Source organism: Paroedura picta, chromosome 11, assembly GCF_049243985.1.
Source record: "Paroedura picta isolate Pp20150507F chromosome 11, Ppicta_v3.0, whole genome shotgun sequence".
NCBI classification, from domain to species: Eukaryota; Metazoa; Chordata; class Lepidosauria; order Squamata; family Gekkonidae; genus Paroedura; species Paroedura picta.
Window position 1 is genome coordinate 28427112 of NC_135379.1, and position 17108 is coordinate 28444219.

A 17108-nucleotide genomic window follows, 5' to 3' on the forward strand; every position below is an offset into this window, starting at 1 on the left:
CAACAGAACTAGAAAAGCTGTTTTTTATACCCTGATTTTCACTACCCAAAGGAGTCCTAAAGTGGCTTATGAAAACTTTCCCTCTTCACTCCCTACAACAAATAACCTGTGAGGTAGGTGGAGCTGAGAGAGCCCTAAGAGAATTGCTCTGAGAGAACAGCCTGTCACTGGCCCAAGGTCCCCCAACATGTGGAGAAATAGGGAATCAAACCTGCTTCTCTAGATTAGAATCCACCACTCTAAACAGATCAACACACAAGTTGCTAATGGTTTATTTTCCCCTCTTAATGTTTGAAGTAGTTTATTATAGTTAAATTAGACCACAGTTTAGGCAACTTACTTCTAGAAACGAAAAACAATCAAACTGAACTAATCAGACATTACTACTAAGTATGCACAACATCGGGGTGCAATCCTACACTATAACTTGTTGTTGTTAGGTGCGAAGTCGTGTCCAACCCATCGCGACCCCATGGACAATGACCCTCCAGGCCTTCCTGTCCTCTACCATTCCCCAGAGTCCATTTAAGGTTGCACCTACTGCTTCAGTGACTCCATCCAGCCACCTCATTCTTTGTTGTCCATATATACACTTACTTGGGACTAAATCCCTTTAAGATCGATGGACTCTCATCTCCCAAGTATTTGGAATCTGGTGATGAGCATACTTACTAGGACCAAATAACTTAGAATTGGGTTACTCGTGATAGCCTAAGTAGAGTTACGGCGTTCTGACTCCGTTGAGAGCCAGTTTGGTGTAGTTAGGAGTGCGGACTTCTAATCTGATGAGCTGGGTCTGAATCCACTATCCACACATGCAGCCGTGGGATATACCATCTTGGCATATAAGAACCAACTCTTCTTCTGAAGTGGGTTTAGGGCAAAGGCGTCCCTTTTTAGAATTGCCCTTTTGAGTTTAGCCTCACTAGCACGATCCTGCATTTGTTGTTGTTAGGTGCGAAGTCGTGTCCGACCCATCGCGACCCCATGGACAATGATCCTCCAGGCCTTCCTGTCCTCTACCATTCCCCGGAGTCCATTTAAATTTGCACCAGCTGCTTCAGTGACTCCATCCAGCCACCTCATTCTCTGTCGTCCCCTTCTTCTTTCGTCCTGCATAGGGTTACACGACTACTGCCCCGCAGGAATGCCATCAAACACAAAATCTACCAGCTGTGCATGCGCGCTCTCCCCGTGCCCTCTCCCTCGCTTCTTTTTTTGTTATGGGCACGCAGCCTGCGCCGTGACGCCAGTGCGCGCGCGTACCGGCTGAGTTCTTTGTTTACATCCCCGCCTCGCCCCCTCCTCCAGGCGCTCGGCACTCTTGACAGAAGGCGCGCCGTTGTGTTGGTGGGCGATGTCGCGAGCCGCCTCCAGGTGTGCGAGGCGGCGAGCTGTGTTCTGATTGGTTGCTGGCGCCTGTCGTGAGGGGTGGGGGCAGTTCTCGCGGCCTGCCAGTCTTTGTGGGGCTCAGGCGCCCCTCGGAGCGAGGGAAGGCGTTCTTGTGGCTTCTGCCGGGGGTTCGCAGCCGCCCCCGCTCCGTGCCGTGTATGTCCTTCCTTGCGTCGGCTCTTGAGAAGCCCCGGTTTCTTTAGCCGCGAGAGGAGGGCGAGGGAAGCATGGCGGCCTCGGCGTCGGAAAAAAGCTGCAAGAAGAAAACCGAAAAAAAACTCGCGGCTCGGGAAGAAGCCAAATTATTGGCCAGCTTCATGGGAGTCATGAACACTATGAGGAAACAAGTAAGACCGAGAGAGGGGGAGCCGAAAGCAAAGCGTAGACTTAAATAAAGGAGAAACCTTTTCGTAGGGTCTCTTTCTTTAATGTCCTGTGGGAACGTTCCTAGATGAGCATGGAGTGGTGTCTACTAAACTAGCTTGTCATTTTCAGCAACCTCGTACGGTTGGACAGTTTTGTCACCGTGCATTTTCAATAGAGTGGGAATTGACGTGGGGAGCCTGTAGTATGTCCAGTGGGATTGTGGGAGAACCTCTTTTTCGTACCGGGTATGTGGTAATCCAGCCTATTTAGCTCTGTGCTAGATTAATTTTCAGGAGTTGCCATCCTGATAAGGATACATTAGGAGGAGGAATTCCTACTCTGCTAGCATATTTATGTTACGTGTTGTGCAAGGCACCTTAAGTGTAGCTAATTTATGTTATGTGTGGTGTATTGTCTTTGTGTGAATGATTCCAAGAGTACAGAAATGCCACTTCAGCATCTGTTCTTCATGGTGCCCTTGTGTAATTTCAGCTTGTTCTCAGTAGCCATGACTAATACTGATAGGCTGTCATAGAGGGAGTTCCCCTTCACAGTATTAGGAAGAAAAAAAAAGTTGGCTATATAAGATCTGGAATGGTTTGGTGAGTTTCACCCATTTCATAGAGTATGATGAATTGAAGATTTAATTTAATTCATTGTCAAAGGATGTAGTGGTGGCCACTAGCATAGATTGCTTCAAAAAGGAGTGAAACAGACACATGAGGGAAAGGTGCATAAATGACTAAAGGAAACTTGAAAATGTCTGTGCTAGAAGGCTTCTGTGAGCTGTTTATTGGCCCTTTAGGTCAGCCGCTGTGTGAAACAGGATGTTGGACTAGTTGAACTACTCATGTGATCCAGCAGAACACATCTCAATGTTATGGGTCAATGTATAGAAAGCACCATCATTTGTAAGAGGTGTGATATTTTCCCAGTGCTCTTTTCCTTACTGTTAAAGTTCTGGAATCAGGTCATTTTTCTAATTCTGTTGTAATTTGTATTGTTGCTGTGTGAGTTTAAAAAAAAAACGAACAAATATATGTTGGAATAATCAAAACACTACATAAACTGTGAACTAACTTTGTAATCAAATTATCATTTCTGCAGTTGAAGTAAAATAATATTGTTAATTATAAACTAGTTTAATAGTGATAGAGAAGAGGTCCCAACACCTTTCTTGCCTCTTGCCAAGTATTTTGAGAAAGTGACTGGAACCAGGTGGACCTTTAGTTCAGGAGGCCTTCAGTGCAGATCTTTAACAATGTTGTTTTGGTAGCAGCTACCATCATAGTACAAAGATTATTATCTAACTGAAAGTTATCTGTGTGTATTGAAGGAAAAACCTCACTATATTCATTTTAAAAAGCATTTTGTTAAGCAGATCTTCTCCCTGAAATGTTGAAGAATTCCCCCTCCTAATTCTAAATATTTCCCCCTACCTTATTCTGTTGGAAGCTCACAAGAGGGGATGGGTGTTGAAAGTACAGTACAGATTACATGCATATTTGTTCTTTGGCAATGCTAGAAATGAATTTCCTTTACTTGCTGCAAAGGCTATTATAATTTCTACAGACCACTGTGAACAGCTGAAATGTTGTTAATGCCCAAACTTTTATGTTTTTATTCCTGTTAGAAAACTCTTTGTGATGTCATTCTCATGGTCCAGGAAAGGAAGATTCCAGCTCATCGTGTTGTACTTGCATCTGCCAGTCACTTCTTTAACTTGATGTTTACCAGTAAGCTTTCTCCAGTTCAATTTTGAAAACCTCTCCATTCTGTGTACTGGCCTGGCCCACAAAGAAGGGAATAGTCGGTATAGTCTAAAATAAGTAAAAGTTCTCCAGCCTTGTACCATTGTTCTCCATGCTATTTTTTTCTCTCTTCTATCTGTGTTGTTGTACCAGCACACAGATAAAAGATATTTTTAAAAGCCTAAATGCAGCACCATGCAAGGAAGTATTGTCTGAGATGGGGTCTATTGAATTTCCTATATGTGACTTAGGAAATGTCTAAGCTGTAGAGTCAGTGCAAAATTGTCCCCATAGCTAACTGCTTCCATAGAAGTAACATCTTTTTGTTTCACCTTTTCACCTTTAGATGTCATTAAAAATAGACTAAAGAGAAGGGGAGTTTCTGCTTTTAAAAATTTCACATGAAAATGTAAGGCAGACACTGATGTGTGCAACTGTAAATTAAGTTCATATTTCTGATGTCATTTAGGGGTTGGAAAATGCTGTGAAGTTGCAAGTGACTGATGGCTATCCATGGAGTTTCAAGGCAAGAGACTTTCAGAGGTGGTTTGTCATCACCTGCCTCTCTGTAGTAACCCTGGGTATCCTTGGTTGGCTTCTGTCCAAATATTAACCAGGGCCAATCCTTCTTAGCCTCTGAGATTTGACATGGAAGGGGGCATTTTTTCTAGCAGTACTGTACAGTTTTCTTTCCTTCATCAAGTTGAAATTGCTGCTAAAAGTACAAGCTATTGTATATGTTGTGAGTGGATAAAGCTGTATTGTAAATATCCTGTGATATAAAAACTTAACATACATTTAGGTGGGCGGAACAAAAGTAAAAGTACAGTAAAAAGTATTTAAATCTTGAAAACATATTTAGTGAAATTGAATGTTACAGATATTTTAAAATAGCAGTTTGTTCTCTTCTATTTTTGATATAGTTGTCTTTCTTTAGGCAAAGCTTTTGACATGATTAAAAACATATTTTTAGTGCATGGACCATTAGATGAGGCCTTGTCTAATCTGAATTCTTTTGCCCCTTCTGACCCCAACTTCTGACAATTCACCTTGTTATTCCTTAAACAACTTTCAGTGGAAAGCTGAAATTTCACCTCAAAATTTATTTTGTATAAGAGTTAAAAACTATCAGAATGAAATGAGAGTATTTCTGTTCTAATTACAGCAAATATGATTGAATCAAAGTCATTTGAAGTGGAATTAAAAGATGCAGAGCCAGATATTATCGAACAGCTTGTGGAGTTTGCATATACTGCAAGGTAGTTTTATATAACTCTTCTAAATAAATGATTGATAGCTGCATATGAAACCCATAAAGGAATAAATCAAAGAATTTAAATTTTTGAGAGAGATGATGCTATTTTAATGTTTTATTCATCCTAGTTCTTAAAACCAGGCATGCTGTTATCACATGTTAGCAACAATGTAACTGCCTACAATTTATTCTGGAATATGTGGATTACCTTTTATAATCTGAGTATATGTTTGCTGATGCAGAAAGTCTTTGAATTAGGTTGGATGACACTGAATATGTTCATGAAAATATATAGTTCCATTCTTTGTATGCCAGTACAATTAGGAAACATCATAAGTAACATTATTTAGTGCATCTGAATCTTATTTTCTGATCAGAGCCTACCTAAATGCAGAACTTTACATTTGTCCCTCTTGAATTTCATTTTATTCAGTTGAGCCCACTTCTCAAGCCTATCAAGATCATCCTGTATTCTAATTCTGTCTTCTGTTGTGTTTGCTACCACTCCCAGTTTAGTATATTTTCTGTAAATTTAATAAGTACTCCCCCTAACCCCTTATTCAAATAATTTATAAATAAATTAAAGAACAGAGGTCCCAGGACAGATCCTGGGGCACTCCACTTTTCACTCATGACTTGTTTTTGCGAAACCTGTGCTGAGTCTTAGAAATCACAGCTCTCTGTTCCAGCTGCTCAAGTACCAACTGTTTGATGATTTGTTCCAAAATATTGCCAGCTACAGATATCAAGGTGACGGGTCGGTAGTTACCTGGATCCTCCTTTTTCCCTTCTTGAAGATGAGGACAACATTCATCCGCCTCCAATCATCTGGCACCTCACCTGTTCTCCAAGAAGTGTCAAAAAGAATGGGCAGAGGTTCAGAGATTACATTTGCAAGTTCTTTTAGTACCCTTGGATGCAATTCATCTGGCCCAGAAGATTTTGTTTAATTAAAAGAAACTAGGTCTTTATGGACTGACCCTACAATGATCCTAGGCCACCATTCCAATCTGTTGTGATACATTTTTGCCACATTGAGCACTATTTCCCTCACAAGAGGAGGAAAAATAGCAGTTAAGTTCAGCCCTCTCTTCATCTGTTATAATTTCACTTTTTTGTCCTTGCAGTGGTTCTACAGAGTCTCTACTCTTTTTTCTTACTTGAAATATAACTAAAGAACCCTTTTTTTGGTATTTATTTATTTATTTTATTTATATACCACCCTCCCCAGAGGCTCAGGGCAGTTTACATAAAAGAAACAATACAAGAAACAATCCATAACATGTAAAGAACCGTAACATTAATACTAATAACAGATAATTATAACAGTGCAAACAGTGCAACAGTGCAAAGGTCCAGGAGCAGAGCACACTGATGTTCTGGGAGCGAGCACTTCTTAGCACTTCTTGCTAGCCTTAGCTCATATTGAGATTTAGCTTTTCTAACACTCTCCCTACTATCATTGGTTATTTGTTTATAATCGTCCTTGATAATAAGGTCTTCCTTTCATTTCCTAAATTACTTTTTTATTCATAAAACCATTTGACAACTGCTTATGGAGCCACCTTGGCTTCCTTAGGCTCCTTCCATATTTTCTTTTTAAGGGAATTGTTTGTGATTGAGCCTTCAGTATTTCACTCTTAAGAAACTTCCCAGCCCTCTTGGACTCCCATCTCTTTAAGTCTTTCTAACCACAGGACTCTACCCAACATACCTTTAAGTCTGTTAAAATCTGCTTTCCTGAAGTCCATTCTATATGTCTGACTACATAAAGGTTTTTTCTTTCCCAGAACTGAAAATTCCAAAATCACATGGTCGCTACTACCAAGTGTGCTCACTACTTGCACCTCATCTACTAGTTCTTCCCTATTGATGAGAATCAAGTTGAAATAGCAGACCCCCTAGTTCCCCTCTCTACTTTTTGGGAAATGAAGTTGCTGGCAAGACAAGTTAAGAAATCAATGAAGTTTGTATTTTCAGCAGAGTTGGTCTTCCAACAGATATCTGGGTAATTAAAGCCACCTATGACTGCTATTTCCCCCCTCTTTGAGAATTGTGTAATTTGGCTTAGGAGTATCTCATCCAAGTCCTCTGACTGGGTTGGTGGTCTATAGCAGACACCCACAATAATACCATTCTCATTTCCTACTCCTTTTATATTTACCCAAATACACTCAACTGAACTTTCATGCTCAGGTACATATATTTCTTCACAAGTATAAAGATTCTTAACATATATTGCTCCCTCCTTCTTTACTTGTCTGTCCCTTTTGAATAGATTGTGCCCCTCATTTATAGTATTTCAGTTGTGCGTATTATCCCACCAGGGTTCTGTGATTCCTATTAGGTCATAGTCCCCTTCCTCCATTAGGACTACTAGTTCCTCCTGCTTGTTTCTCATACTCTGTGCATTAGTGTAGAGACATTGTAATCCATCCTTTTCCTCATGGTTTTGGTTTTTGAACTTCCTTATAAATTAGTAGTTTCATGCTTATGTGCCATTCCCTGTAGATTTGCAATCTTCTCATCTTCAGTTCTAGCCATCACACTACATTCTCGCTCCCCCTTTGGATTTAGTTTAAAGCCCTCCTCACCAGGTGTGCAAGGGTTCTCCCAAAAATACTTTTTCCATCCCTTGTGAGGTGTAAACCATCTTCTGATAGTAGCCCCTCATATTGACCATGATCCAGAAATCCAAACCTTTCCCAATGACACCAGTGACGTAGCCAGTCATTTACTTGCATGATTTTTCTCTCTGTTCCTAAGCCACAGCCACTTACAGGAAGAACTGATAAAAACACAACCTGCGCTACCAAGTCCTTTACCTATTTCCCCAGATCCACAGTGTCTTTCTTAATACGTTCCATGCTGTTCTGGGCAGTATAATTTGTTCCTATATGGATGAGAAGGAAGGGATAATGATCTGTGGGGTTGATGAGCCTGTCCAGCTGTTCTGTGACATCACAAGCTTGGCCACCTCAAAATTGATCCTTACCATGCTATACTTCCGCCAGCTGTAACAATTAAACAATAATACAATCCAACATCTAACTATTAGTCCAACAGTTCATAAGCAGGGAGGGAGGGTGGGTTTTGGATCTTTGGGCGGCCTGAGGGGGAAAAGAGGCCGAGCAATGTCACGCCATCCGTTTAACTGACACCTAGCTCAGCCACGCCCGTGTTGCCATGCCAACATACACATTGCCTAGAGAATGCCATGGCTGGGAGTTCTCTCCCATCAGCCAGGTCCCTGTCAGCATTCCTCCCCCGCAGTAGCAATGGCCCCCTTTAGATGAGTCTTGAGGGCTTTTTGCCTTGCAGGGGGATATTGACCGCCTAATGAGGACACTGACAACCATAATTTGGCGTAAAAATATTTGGCTAATCTCATCTGGCCCCATGACTTGAGAATCAGTGGTTTAACTGGACAAGGAATATGATGAGATAGTTGGCTACTCCTTTTCTTTTTGTGGCTCTCTGTTATATGCCTGTATAATAAACATAATATAGATCTGGTTGGAATGCAGTTAATATCATTTGGTAGAAGTACGTATATGTTTGTTTCCAGCTCTTATTGAAAGTCTTCAATTGTGATGTTACATTTTTCAGAATTTCTGTAAACAGCAACAATGTCCAGTCATTGCTAGATGCAGCAAATCAGTATCAGATTGAACCTGTGAAAAAAATGTGTGTGGATTTTTTAAAAGAGCAAGTTGATGCTTCAAATTGTCTTGGTAAGGTGACTTAATTTTATGATAGACATGTTCTTTGAAGAAGCAGTTTACATTTTCCAAGGAAACCACAGCTTGTAATTAATGTTTTTGACTGTTGTTAGGTTGCAGGACGTTCTTGCTAATTAGAGATTTAATGCCAAATTCTTGAGGATTTGAGAACTTTCTAATTTCATGCAGACATATGCAGTGCTATCTGAATTGTCCTTAAGTTAAACAGGGAGTAACTTGTTTTTTTTTCACCTAAAGAACCTGACTGCCATTTAACATGTACATTTTTAGGACTAAGTGTTTACTAGCATATTTAGGAGACGATATTGTCTCCACTGTAGTGGCCGGTGTATCACAACAGTTCTTTCATTCCTCAATATCTAAAACTGCCAGGTAAATGTAAAAGGATCAGATGGAGGTTTTCTGCAGGTCATGTGAAAGTCCTCTACCTCCTGACAACCTGGAGAGCTGCTGCTAGTTAGAGTAGGTGGTACTTCAATAGATAAGACAGGGCCATGTGTTTATGCAATGTTGGCTCTTTTTAAAATACACTTTTATCCAGAGATTTTAAGATACAACATAGGTAGAATATATAGACAAAACAGAGAGAAAGAAATAGAGGCTACCAATCTTTTAGCAACAAAGTAAAAAATATTTTTCTATATTTTCATATTTCCCCTTCTTAGTCCACAAAACCAAAACCATAATTTAATTTTAATTGCATCATTTGCATATTTGCATCCAGCTATCTAAAATTACTTCAGTTGTCTCTTCTTTAATTCAGGCAGTAACTTTAGTCATTTCAGTCATTTGAGACCCTTTGTATATTTTCCCATTGTTCCATGAATATATCATATTGAACATTTCTTTGCCCATTTATCATGCATTTTTTCATAGATTCTTCTTCTGTATCATATTTGAACAGCATCTTATGCATCTTATCAATAACATAGAATCGTAGAGTTGGAAGGAAAATGTCGGAAAATCATGGAAATTAGCAAGAAAAAAGTATTAGAATAATAGAATTAGACAGTTGGAATTGACCTCGACTATCATAGTCCAACCCCCTGCACAATGCAGGAGCTCACAACTACCTGTCCACCCACAGTCACCCCAACTTCATGCCCCAGTGAGCCCCCCACCAAAACTCTCCAGAATCCAACCTGGCCTAGAGGAAATTCACCTACTACCCCACAGTGGTGATGAGCAGTTCCCTGGGCATGCAAGTAAGGGCCACAAGAGAGAAACACTGACATATCCCCTCCTACCCATTAGTTCTGGTCTGACCCTCTGGGGCAACAGACAACAACTCTGCAACATCTTCTATATGGCAGCCCTTCAATTATTTTAGGATTGTTATCAGGTCACATCTTAGTCGTCTTCTCTCCAGGCTAAGTGTACCAAGTTCCCTCCTCATACAACTGTCTGCAAACGACTCACCATCTTCATAGCTCTCCTCTGGACATGCTCCAGTTTCTCTACATCTTTCTTCAGTTGTGGTGCCCAAAACTGAACATAGTGCTCCAAATGAGGTCTTACCTGAGCAAAGTAAAGTGGTAACATCTCCTTGTGGGATCTGGACACCATACTTCTTTTAATACAGCCCCAAATCCTGTTTGCCTTTTTAGCCATCAAGTCACACTACTGACTCATGTTCACTTTATGGTATACTAAGAACCCCGGATCCTTTTCACACATACTACTGCTAAGACATGTCTCACCCTTCAGCACGTGCTAAAGACTTGCGCTTCTGGCAAGCAAGAGCCTTTTATGGCACAAAGGCCCACCAAGTAGAGGGTGGAGCTAGCAGTCAGCCCCGGGCACAGCTGCCACCTAATGCAGTATTGGTCTTTCTTTTTGCCAATTTGTCCATGACTAATAATTTTTGTATATTAAATATTTTCCTTATGTTCGCAGACTTAAACATGTTATATAATGTGTTGACCCATTTTTCTTTAGGTATAAGTGTATTAGCAGAATGTCTTGACTGCCCAGAATTGAAAGCAACTGCAGATGACTTCATCCATCAGCACTTCACTGAAGTGTACAAGACTGATGAATTTCTTCAGCTGGATGTTAAACGTGTGACACATCTCCTGAACCAAGACACATTGACTGTAAGAGCAGAAGATCAGGTAAGAGGGTTTAATTATTTGTTTATCTAATATTTAATTTTTTTTGTTAACGAATGCAGTAATTAAAATAAGGGTTGTTGTGCTCTGGAATATCATCACTTCCCCTTGGGACAGCTCTGTTTTCAGCTTGTTCTACATCGACTTTTCAATGATTGACCATTTATCAGGAGGCTGCCTACAGAAAATGCTGTCTTTTTGATGGCTTGGGGCCTGGTTATGTACAACATGGTAGGTGCTTAGGCCTGACTTGATTTGTTATTTGCCATGTTCTCCAAACTGCAATTTCCTAGATTATGAGCCATTTGTGGAACAAGAGTATTGCATTTGCGAAAGGTTCTGTAAGCCATTTTGAGCTTGCGAGACAGCAGGATATAAACTGAATGGTCTCTCTTGACTGGCAGGTGGAGACAAAAGTAAGGCATCTTGTGAGTAATTGGGAATTGCTCATTTATTTACACCTTGCTTTCATGTCTGATGGCTTTAGATTCCTATGTGTGTGTGTATAATTAGATTTTTTTGCCCCCTATCCAGGTTTATGATGCTGCAGTCAGATGGCTGAAATATGATGAGCCAAACCGCCAGCCATACATGGTTGATATTCTTGCTAAAGTCAGGTTTCCTTTAATTTCGAAGAATTTTCTCAGTAAAACTGTACAGGCTGAACCACTTATCCAGGACAATCCTGAGTGCCTTAAAATGGTTATCAGTAAGTTTATCTTTTAAGGTGTGCTTTCAACATTCTGTATACTTTTTCTTATTATTATTTATCTACTGCAAAGCATTTTATCATGTAGTGAATAGTGATACATTTATTTGTATATAGCCATAGGCCTTCACAAAATATAAAATACAAATGTATAAACAGTAAAATAGAATAACAAGAACTGTATAAAAATATAAAATTTAAGACCAAAAATCTGAAACAGCATGCATGACTACAGAGTGCAAGAGTATTAAGAGCCTGCCTTAACGGTAATGTTGGCCCTTATTTTCCCTGCAGCCAATGTAAAAACAGCGGTTTTATGTGTTACTTTATCAACCTGGTCAGATAAAAGATAGATTGTCTTTTCAGCAACAGAGGGAAGGCTAGAGCCCCTTAAGATCTCATTGAGAAATTTGGCCCTGGGTTGAGCGTAAAGTAATCAGTCAAATATGTGATGGGGCAAATCCTCCAGTGCTTGTGCACCACAAATACAAAAATGCTGTTTTTTTGGCGTACAGCTGAAACGGCCAGCCAATACCTCTGTGCGCATCGTTTCAAATCAGAGTGATGTAAAAGCTGCTCTGAGACTGTGGTTAGTAATCTTAATTAGATAAGAGGATCTACGGTGGTCTTATTTAAAACACTTGAACCATGTTGCTGACTTAATTTTCAAAATTTGCATTCTGTCTAGTTGGGCATCACTTTTGAAAATCTAGTCTCTAAGGTGAGAGTTATTAGCTGATGGATTTAGGAGGTCATCGGGCGTGCAAGAAGGTTATTAATAAGGCTATGCTGTGCTGGATGCTTTAATAACATTCTATTAAAGGACTGATGACTAAATTTGTTTGAGTTGGCTAACCTAAGGTTTTTCCACAATTTTAGAATTGCAAAATGTACTCGGGCACTAAGAGAAGGTAGACCCATTTCTGCCCTCATCAAAACAGCCGGAGTTCCCCTAGGTAGGGCTAGAATTCGCCTTAACAATGTATTTTGAACAGATTCTAGCCTAAGTATGATGTTTTCCTTCTATCCCCAGACCTCTACTCCATACAATAGATGTAAATACAGATGAAAATCAATTTTAAATTCTATGGTGGTTCTGCTGGAAAGTTAACCTGAATTAAAGCTGATGGGTGGCCCTGAATTTAGAAATTTTGCAGTTCCTTCAATCTGCAACCCACCTTTTTGACTTTGAGTCCCCTCCCCCTCCAGCTTCCATTATGGAGCCATATAGTACTGCTGGAACAATATGGAAATACAGTATGGAGGAATTGCTTGTTGTTCCTCCCTTTCTGTAAGGCAGCAGACAGCCCAGTGCTATGCATGTTTCCACGAATGTCCATGGACATTCCCATGTAAGTTTGCATAGGAAAGCCACCTAGAAGCCAGACTACATGTCATGTTGTAGTTATATGACTGGAACTCTAAACATTAATTCTGATGAGCACTGATGGAAGGTCCTAGTATGGACCAGTCCAGTACTGTTATCCTGATCAATATCTGGCCTCCCTGTGACTGTTTTTAGAATCAAAAACGATCTCTTGAATTCCAGTAACAGAAATAATGTGTGGCTTAGCCCTAGTGTAAAAATGTTTCTTAGGCATTGGCTCAGTGGAAACTAGAGGGACTTACTTGAATGCAAAAAGGTATAGATTTCTGCAGCAAATGATTTCTGCTCATGGCTCATTATTTTCCCTCTTCCTTTATGGCTGTTGGTCTCCACAGTTTTTTCTGAATCTGTTAGGAAGGCAGAAGCCAGCCTGAATAATAGTGTTTCCCCATCCATTGTGTTAGAGCAAGAAGAATTATGAGGAGTATAATGGAAGCTGGACTGCTTCCTTAGCATTGGGAGCTCCACAAAAAGAAGAATTTCCTTGCTGTTCTCATGCCCCCTTTCCTTCGTGACATGCGGGGGGGGGGAGAGTAGAATTCCTAATTTTTACTGATAGGGAGTAGTGGGCAGCAAAGCTGCAGGCCCTAATCCCATATATGGTGTTTATGACAACAAGCTTCATGGCTGCAAGCACATCATACGATAGCAGAGGGAGTTTACCCAGAGGATACCATATTAATTTGTTACATAACCCACTCCCCTGGAATTATTTATAACTGAAATAATTAGTGCATCTTTAAAAGTAGCTCAGATGTTTTAGTTCTCAGGTTTAGACCAGAATTAGTAAAATCTCTCCATGTTGCAGTAGCCTCCGTAATGACATTTCTCTCAGCTATTTAAGAATAGTAAACCTACGCGCTACCATCTGTGACTTTAATACAAACTGAGGCTATAGCTGAAGTGTAAGCAAATTAAAACCTACTGGGCAAAAACTTTAGATGTTTTTCCTCTTTATGGTAAGGAAAATGCTTATATGTGGAGGGAACTGCATTTGTTCCCTCATATGAATTGATTCCTATGAAATGTAAATGATGAAATGTTAAATACACTTTATGAAAAGCTCAGGTTGAATTGCTGAATTGACCTAATCTCAAATCAACCATTTTAGGTTCCACTTGCTATAGATTGGGTGTATTTAGCTCTTACCAAACCATGTTGGATGTCAGAAGTATTTGGTTGACATAGATTCAGTATTTCCATAATTTTAGAGCTTTATTTCATTGCAACCAGTTTATGTAACTCTAAAGATAATTCCCTGTTTGTGTAAGTAACAGTATAATGAACATTGCAGTCCTAAACAGAATTAAACCCTTCTGAAGCCACTGAAGTCTGTTTAGGATTAAACGATAAATCCTTCATTAGAAAAACCTAGTTTTGCAAATTAAGAAAACATTGTTTACTGTCAGTTTTTCTGATTTGACAGAGATTGTATATAGAGAAATTTTGAACTAAGTACTTTTTGCTTATCTCCTGAAAGTAACATGAACCTTCTGTATGAAGCAGATTTCCTTTCAGTGACATAAAATCAGCCAGCGTGTTCTGTTTGGTTTAGGTGGAATGAGATACCATCTGCTTTCTCCAGAGGACAGAGAAGAACTAGTGGATGGCACCCGCCCGCGAAGAAAAAAACATGATTACCGCATTGCCTTGTTTGGAGGATCACAGCCACAGTCATGTCGATATTTTAATCCAAAGGTAATTCTTATATTTCAGAATTTGAGTGGATGATGTTTGGGTTTTTTAATTCACCATCTCCTCCTACTGTAGTTTGAGACGTTGTGTGTGTCATGATTCCTTTGCTCTTTGATCCTTTTTATTTTACAGAAGTTTCTGTACTTACCTTGCACCCTTGAGACAACATTGGCTATAAATCCAAATTGGTAAAACAACTGGGGCACCTATGTCATTAGTTGTAGTTTGTTATTGCACTTGTGATATCACACAAAACAAATGAAAATAATTGTGTTAAATGGAAGAGGAATTGGAAGCTAATGAGGAATGTCAAGATTGCATTAGGAAACTTTCTGGAATGTGGGGTTATTTTGAGGTGTCTGCAGCCACTTCAGTTCTGCTTATGTGTACATATGGGTTTTTCTCACTGCTAAGAACAGAAGTGTGTTCTTATACAGTTGTTATAAATTAAAATCCAGAAATAATGAAGATTAAAGGAATAGATTGGGGTCATATGAAAATGCACCATGGAAAGGAGATGGGAGAAGTTTAAAGAAGCACATCCATTGAGCCCGAGTGTGCCCCCCCCCCCACCAGTACTCCTTTTAGTTATGGACTGGCTCCCTGATTGCTGAACAAATCCTTGGCTCAAGGCACTGTCTCCTTGATGTGAAGAGGTCAGAATCCAGTCCTCCTGTGAAATGGCTAGAAGCTTTACATTTGGTAGAGACCCTTGCACGAGAGATCCTAGGATCTCTACATGTGATCATTCAACATTACTAAATTTAAAGAATGATGTTAATATTTTAGGGAAAGTATAAGAAGAATATCTTAGTAACTACGTAATTAATAACTAAGCACTTTCTGATACATTTATAATGTTGGTTCTTGTGCATACTTAATCTGAAAGCTAATGTTAGCATCCATGGAATTGTGGGAGACAGCTTGGTATAGTGGTTTAGAATGGTGGCCTCTAATCTGGAGAACTGGGTTTGATTCACCACTCTTCCTCCATGTGTAGCCAGCTGCATGATCTTGGACCAGTCACAATTCTCATAGAGCTCTCTCAGCCTCACCTGCTTCACAGGGTGTCTGTTGTAGAGAGAGGAACGGTGGGCAATTGTAAGCTGCTTTGAGACTACTTCAAGTAGTAAAAAGCAGGGTCCAAAAAAATCAGCTTTTAGTCTTCTAGACATTTAGATTTGCTTTGTGTATTACCCTTTTTATAAGCTTTTTTTCAAGAACTTTCCCATAATTGGTTAGGTTGGAAAATTGGAGGGAGTTTTGTGTTGTGGAGAAGGTTATATTGGAGTTGCAGACCACTAGAATCCAGGAAATACCTTAAGTGCACCAAGGGCTTGGTTATGCCTGGTGGGATTTTTTTTTAATATAGCAGATAATCCCCCATACTATTTTTCAAACTGTTACTTAAAATGATTTGTATATCTGGTGATTGCACCTCGATATGATAGAGACGTACGCTTGACTGCCTGCTCAGATGCTATTCCTTTGAAAGCCTTGTTGTACAGAATGAGAGAAGGCATCAAAATGCATGTTTTGTTGCACATATCCCAGTTTCCGATCCAGCAACGGATTCACAGACAGTTCATCATAACTGTCCTGAGGCATCCATGTTTTTATTCTGTACTTCCCCTTTGCTCTAAGCCAGGGGTAGTCAAACTGCGGCCCTCCAGATATCCATGGACTACAATTCCCAGGAGCGCCTGCCAGCAAATGCTGGCAGGGGCTCCTGGGAATTGTAGTCCATGGGCATCTGGAGGGCCGCAGTTTGACTACCCCTGCTCTAAGCTGATACTGCTTTTGACTACCATTTGTAGCTACCTGGTTGTCAGTGAGTGCAATGCAGTTTCTTGGTGGATTGTGTTAATCTCTCATGCTTTTACTAGGCTTGCTCAGCCAGTTCTGCCATCTGCTGGGAATCCAGCTGCATAGGTGTCTGTGTGCATGTGAGATAACATTTTCTTCCTCCGCCAATATTACTGCAGGTGTTTTTGGCAGCACCATTTGTAGTTTACTAGTTTTAACTGTCGTAGATAGCTTATATATAATTTGTGGCATAGAAAATGAGCTTGTGGTTGTCATGGCAACAAGTTTTTGCCAGTTCTGCTTTACCTAATAATGGTTGTTAAGGGCTTCGATCTTCCTTTTGTATTATTCCTCCTCTTTTTAGCGTACGATGCATTTGTTTTTGACAATTTTTCTGTTCCTGTTTTTTAAAAAGATCAATTCAACTCCTGTGAGGGTGGATCATGGAGGGAATAGTTTCTCAAGTGGGCCCATGTTACCTATCGCCATTTATTATTTATATTGTTTATTTGTATCACTTCTCAGACAAAACTTGCCTTCCCAAAGTGGCTTGGATCAATTAAAATTCAAAGCATAAACCTGGTCTTAAAAAAGACCCCCTAGCCTGCCCTTGAACTTACAAAATCAAAACAATAATGCACAAGGGAAGGTAAGAAGAACGAGAACAGTAATCTTTAGTGGTTTGACCAGCAGAAACCTTAAATCTACAGTAATAAAACTAACTGCTGCTAACATTTCTTTGTTATATACCATTGTCAGCATGATAATATCCCTAACTAGAAGTAAGTCCAAATTAGGGCTTGGTTTGGGGAAAGCTAACTCAGCATTTCAACCCCAAATCTAACCTGTTAAGTCTCTTGCACTTTAAACAGAAAACCAATGCGCAAGCCAAA

The 17108-nt window shown here is 40.0% G+C and overlaps 1 protein-coding gene and 1 long non-coding RNA gene across 3 annotated transcripts in view; one reads left to right on the plus strand and one right to left on the minus strand.

Annotated features, from left to right (window-relative positions):
- The first annotated feature begins 1284 nt into the window (after positions 1-1284).
- KLHL7 (kelch like family member 7) overlaps positions 1285-17108 on the plus strand; it is a 28308-nt gene continuing 12484 nt past the window's right edge. The window contains exons 1-7 of one of the 2 annotated variants that reach the window (XM_077304791.1): positions 1285-1739; positions 3392-3494; positions 4675-4768; positions 8374-8498; positions 10446-10621; positions 11153-11327; positions 14270-14412. In XM_077304791.1, the coding sequence (XP_077160906.1) occupies positions 1620-1739; positions 3392-3494; positions 4675-4768; positions 8374-8498; positions 10446-10621; positions 11153-11327; positions 14270-14412 (936 nt within the window). In that variant the 5' untranslated portion in view covers positions 1285-1619. Of the gene's footprint in view, positions 1740-3391; positions 3495-3978; positions 4036-4674; positions 4769-8373; positions 8499-10445; positions 10622-11152; positions 11328-14269; positions 14413-17108 lie in introns of those variants that run through there. The other variant, XM_077304792.1, reaches the window with a different exon arrangement.
- LOC143821146 (uncharacterized) lies at positions 3414-8041 on the minus strand. Its single transcript, XR_013225697.1, has 3 exons — positions 7760-8041; positions 5534-5604; positions 3414-3545 (listed from the first exon to the last, which is right to left on the minus strand). It is a non-coding gene; the product is annotated as an uncharacterized LOC143821146 (long non-coding RNA).